The sequence below is a fragment of the Nerophis ophidion genome, linkage group LG10 (assembly GCF_033978795.1).
Source record: "Nerophis ophidion isolate RoL-2023_Sa linkage group LG10, RoL_Noph_v1.0, whole genome shotgun sequence".
Classification (NCBI taxonomy): Eukaryota; Metazoa; Chordata; class Actinopteri; order Syngnathiformes; family Syngnathidae; genus Nerophis; species Nerophis ophidion.
In genome coordinates this window covers 27,498,773-27,504,772 of record NC_084620.1, presented here as the reverse complement: position 1 = coordinate 27,504,772, position 6,000 = coordinate 27,498,773, and the positions used below count along the sequence as shown (strand labels likewise).

The window sequence follows — 6,000 nt, the reverse complement described above, 5'->3', positions numbered from 1 at the left end:
TATATATATATATATATATATATATATATATATATATATATATATATATATATATATATATATATATATATATAGTTAGTATTGGTTTTGAAAATGCAATTTTTCAGTGTGCGGCCCTCAATAAAAAAGGTTTGGACACCCCTGTTTATAATGGTGCATGTTGCACAATGGTGAGTGTGCAGTGCTGTAAAGTTATCACCCTCAATAGTTGCCATCTGGTAGTTAAAATCCGCTCATCGAGGAACCAGAATACTTACTGAAATGTACATTAGGAAGTATTTGACTTGAGACACACCCCTGATTTTTAAAGTGTGGTAGGAGTGCCACTGGTAGTACTTAAAACACCCTTTTTTTTCTTAAAAACAAAAAATAAATATTGGACATATATATAATGGAGTGATTGCACAAATACAAATAACTAAATATTTGCTTCAATTGAATTCAAAATTACATGTTTCAATGCTGAAAATCTCAGTACAATCCACAAATTCCAAGATCAACGTGATGGTCAGCAGATGTAGGAAAAAACGGTGTTACTTGCAAAGCTAAATATTTTGGAGGTGGTACTTTGAGTGAAAAGTTTAAAATGATAGAAACTCAGCCTTCAAATTAGCAGCTCCAAAAAATCTATTCAATAAAATTCTCTCTGTGATATATATATATATATATATATATATATATATATATATATATATATATATATATATATATATATATATATATATATATATATATATATATATATGACAATGAAGCCTGTTTTTAGTAGTCTTTTCATAAAATTACACAGTTCAGTGTGAGTTTATGTATACAATAAAGTCCTTCTGAAAATAGCCTAAAACTCATTTGAAGATGGCTAAACAGGTTTATAGTAAAAAAAACACATAAACAAAACAAATATCCTCATCGGCTTTGAAATGTCAGGACCATGTCAAGTAACTTCATAAATGTATATTGGCCAGATGTTCAGTGACTGGATCATATTTAGACAACATAAAGATAATGTAGAGATGTATACAGTATATATCAAGTAGTGCATTCTGAACATCTCAAAGTGTTTGTGAGCAATTTAAAAAGTCTCCCGCACGTCTATTTAGCTTCTTCAGCCCTGGGCCGTTTTGCTGGAAAGCCTAAATGTTCTGCCTACATAGAGGATCATTAAGGATGCTCCAAAATATCAATTCACATCCGAATCACAATTGTTATTATTCTGATTTTAAATTTGATGTTTCATAACTTTCAAAAATTGATAGTGGGGAAAAAAAACTTTTCTTTTTTAATAAAAATACATTTTTGTAAAATGTTTTTAGGCCATGTCTTATACCCTGTAACTGATACTAACCCTAAATGGGATTCTTATTTATTACGATTCTAAATTGATTTGTTATTTTCAATCTACTCTGAAACGAATCGTCACCCCAAGAATCGGAAACAAATCAGATCAGGAGTTGTTGCAACACTCCCATCCTTAATGATCATGGTGTCAGCGTCAATGGGACACTTTGATGCTGTGTGCAAACATGAACATGTACGTATACTGTTTGGGTTTCTGGGACAGAGAAAATAATGCTGCTTGTTCAGTGAGTTTAACGGGAGAGAATTTGTCTCATTAGAGTATTGTTTATGAAATGATCAATGCCATATTCTGTTTTTTGGCTCCATTTCAGGGAGTGTAGTTGAAATCGTTACGTTCAGCTTTCAGCTATGTCGACATGCGTTTGTTTAGTTACCATAGCAACACAGACAGATCCCAGCAGCCAAACCGCAGCGTGTGGTTTTAAAAGGTTATGTTCAACCAGCATAATGAAATGTCCCCAAAGTAGCACAATGGAATAATGTAGTTAAGCCACGTCACTGCATCTAATTTAAAGCATGTACGGTAGGTCCAGATTTTGGGACAGCAACACTATGCTATTTTTTTGGACTATGAATCAGCAACATCATTTAAAATGAGCCTTCATGAAGGCTTCTCCACAACACAACCAATTCAGGAAAATCCACTGTATTGTCTAAATTGTTCTACAAGAGCGTGTGTCCTTGAGATTTAGCAAGAAAGCTTCAAGGCAATGATAAAGATGTGTGAATGTAAAAAGAAAAGAAAACATAAGTATCACAGGTCTGTACAGAAAAAGGCAAATAAAAGACAACAAAAAGGGAGTAACACCGCATGTTGGAGCTGGACAAGGGACAAGGTCCAGCAATATCAACGCCTTGACTCAAAGAGAACTAATGAGAATTCTAATGTACATTTCCTTGTGGCCCAAATAATGTGTTGGATATGCTTTGTTGGACATTTTGCGCCACGGTCACTTTGTAACCCCTTTTTTTGAGTCTGTCTGCAAGCGGTTTGTTTGTAGAGGCGTTCCATTTTCTGATGGCAAATGAATCCATGACCCTCCCCCCGAAATATACTTTGTTTGAATACATATCTTAAGAGTCGTCATCGATATTTTGTTTCCTGACACGGTCGAAAATAATCTTCATAAACATTATGTTGATTCACCCAGTCACAACATGAGGTAAACCTGCACACTTGCCAATGGAATTCAAACTACACAATAAAAGGGAGAGTAGCGCTTTTCTTGATGTCTAAATACGTGTTTCCCACTCGCTGGGACGTCACGAGGCAGCCAGAGAAAAGAAGCATTCAAAACAGTGTGCTAGCCGTCGCCAAAATGCGTGAACCGTATGATTTGACGCCTTGCCATTGTTTACCACGGGTATCCAACATAGTAACATGTATAAGTCAAATAAGTCATCATAGGTGACACATGCACTAGGTGTGGGCTGACTGATCCAAAAAGATCAGTATCTGATCCATACCACGGTGATATTATTTTCCAGTTCTCTCTCTGTTTATTTTCACAATAGTGTCTCGTTGTTGACATGTTGTTGAGAGTTCATTTTTTGGAGGACATGTCAAATAAAAAAGAATCAGTAACTGCAATTCTGGTCGTGTATTTACTTAGTATTGGATCGATACCTCGGTTGGCAGTATCGCTACTGTGCAGGTTAGGCTACGGATTTGTTGCAATGATGCTGTGTAAGTGTACTGCACACAGGCCGGGGGGAGAAAAACTCACACGGGTTGCTCTTCTCCACAAGAACAATGCCTGCTTGCTCCTCAAGTCTTTTAAAAAAGTCCAGAGGCAAAAAAAAAAGAAAAATCAAAGGGACAAGATTTTTCCACACCTCTCATGCTCAATAACTGCTTCCAGTTTAAAATGGAATGTGGATCATTTGTGTAGCTTTCGTCGCAGGAAAAAAAAAAAAGCAGCTTTTTTTGGCAAATCAGCTCACTAATGATTGCCCTTCAAAAAGGCATCAGCATAAAAGATAGTGGCAAAAAACAGCTGCTGATGGAAAACAAAAACCTGAAATTCCTAATTTATGTTGAAGCATGACACATTTGTATCCATATATATATATTTATAAAAAAAAAAAAATCTATCTTTCAAGTCAAGGCTGGGAGGTAATCCCACTTCATGACTCGACGCAGGAACGACGTCAAGCCTGGCCTGACGGAGGGCTCCCTCTACAGGCCTCGTTACGTCCCACGGCCCGAAGGATAGCGTGCCTTCTCTTCCCCGCCCGCACAGGAAATGAAGGGCAGAGCCTCTACCTTCCAAAGCTCCTCACCGCATCACATCCGTCTCCTTGGGCGGGCTGGTCGACCAGGGGAAGTATGCCCCGCCTTTTTCTCCAAGCGGGATGGATATCTTCGTGCTTCGTCTTCAAGTATCTTTTTGTGTGTGTTTCTACGTGTTTTTTTCCTAATTCTGGTTGCCTGTCACTTTGGCTAATTTGCCGACTAGACAGCGTTGAGGTGTAAGGAATCCCGTCATTAGGTGATTGAGGAAGAAAACGGCACATTCTTTTAAGACTAAATAGTTTTTTTTCCAGTGATGACTTAAATCCACCGCGAGGAGCAGTGACGGCGGATGGAGTGGTGGCGCACAGCACTTACTTAAATGCTGAAAACTCTCCTGGAAAATTGAAAAAAAATGCAACGTGAGCACCTTTTTGAGTTATGCAATCATGTCACAATTACTTTTCTTTGCTTTTTATTTGACCCACCGTAGCCTCCAGCCTGGATGGGGGTTTTGGGCGAGGCGCAGGCATATAAACTGAAGTCCTCCGTCTGAAAGCCTGCTCGGTTTAGCGAAGGCTCTGAGGCGCTGCGGTGGATTTTGGGTAACGAGCGAGCCAGCAGCTCAATGGATGCAAGGATCTGAAAATGTTCAAAGTCAGTATTATTTAAATGACATTTTATATTTTAGCAGGAATAGCCTTCCGCCCGAATTCAGCTGGGATAGGCTTCAGCCCGCCGCGACCCCGAAAGTGACAAGCGGTAAAAAATGGATGGATAGTATAGTAGAACTCGCTGTGCACTCCCAGGGCCTGTAGTGATATGTGCTTGGAACGGAAGTGACGTCGGGGGGGTGACGACGGACTGTTTTGAGTGTAACACCATTGTTCGGATGTTGGCTGTCATAACAAGCGGAGCTCGAAATAAAGCGTGCTACCCAGTCATCACTATCCTGCGTATTATTCATCTGATAATACTTCATGGTGGCAGCGGTGAAAAAGGAGACCACCCACGGAGCAGAACAACAGAGGGAATTGTCCGAGGTTAATCTACCTGCATTACACGGGAAGAGCCGAGCTAACCAACAGCGGCGGTCTGCACGGCGGGAGAAACACTAGCGGGAGCGCGCCATGACTACACACCTACCGACCATGAACTGGACCGACCCGGACCTGAGTGAGGCCATTTCACTGTTTAAACAGAAAATGATTCTTTACCTAGAGGATGAAGAAATAACAGACGCTGCTAAACAAGCAAGGAAAATATGTCGTGGCATTGGAGATGAAGGACTAAAACGGCTGAACGCCAGTGGTCTCAGTGAGGATGACAAGAAGAAGCCTGCTAAACTGTGGGACTTCTATGAAGGTCAGTTGAAACTGAATGTAAATTTTAGGATCCATAGACTCCACCTGATGCAGTACAGGCAAAAGCCAAATGAGAGCATTGATGATTTTGTAACCAGAGCCAGAACGTTAGCGCAAAAAGGCCAGTTTACTGATGAAGAGCTCAACGAACGTCTAATTGAACTCATCATTGGTAGTACACCTCATGATGCTATGAGAAATGACCTGTATAGCAAACCCAAAGGCCACTCTCTGGCAGATGTACTAGCAGAAGGGCGGAAATACGAAGCCCTATCAGCAGGTAACGAACAGTTACAGCAACTAGGCATGTCACACAGTGAGAAAATCCACACCGTGGACAGAGGGCGGACGTGCCCAAATTGTGGTAGGAGCCATAAACCCCGTCAGTGTCCCGCGTATAATGACGAATGCTCTGCCTGTGGTGCAAGAGGCCATTGGGCGAAGTGCTGTAGGAAAAGCAAGCAGCAGAGACAGCAACACTCCGGACGGGGTGGGGGCCAAAGGAGTAAGTCCCCCCCACCACCACAGAGACGTGACAGACAACAAACCTACAGGGGCCACTACAGGCAACGTGGTGAGTCTCATATCAACACCATAGACGGCTCAGAGGCCGACGAAGAATGTGAGTACCAATCACAATTCCATTCAATCACCATCAGCGAGAAATGTATGCACAGCATAGAGAGCAAGCAACCCAGAGAGGAGGCATACACAACATTGAAAGTGAGACCACCTGACTTACGGGGTTACGGCTACACACTCAGCCTAAAAATAGACACAGGAGCATCTGGCAACACACTCCCACTACGCACCTTCAAGCAGATGTATGGTAAGGACGCATGTGCACAGAAAAAGCTAAAGAAAAACTACAGGAGACTATCCGCATACAGTGGTCATCAGATCCCCTGCCTGGGTACCATTGAAATTCCGTGTCAATACAAAGAGTCCAAATGGGTCAACACCAAGTTCTATGTAGTGGATGTACCAGGTCTGGCTGTAGTTGGACTGCCGACGAGTGAAATATTGAACCTGATAACTGTCAATGTC

The 6,000-nt window shown here is 41.2% G+C and overlaps 1 protein-coding gene across 3 annotated transcripts in view; it reads right to left on the bottom strand.

The window, feature by feature from the left end:
* Nucleotides 1-698: 698 nt before the first annotated feature.
* The window catches only part of braf (B-Raf proto-oncogene, serine/threonine kinase), a 51,090-nt gene continuing 45,788 nt past the window's right edge, over nt 699-6,000 (bottom strand). For all 3 annotated transcript variants that reach the window (XM_061913247.1, XM_061913250.1, XM_061913249.1), the window contains 2 exons: nt 4,078-4,231; nt 699-3,986 (listed from right to left, as the gene is read on the bottom strand). In XM_061913247.1, coding sequence (XP_061769231.1) covers nt 3,964-3,986; nt 4,078-4,231 — 177 coding nt within the window. In that variant the 3' untranslated portion in view covers nt 699-3,963. The remainder of the gene's footprint in view (nt 3,987-4,077; nt 4,232-6,000) is intronic.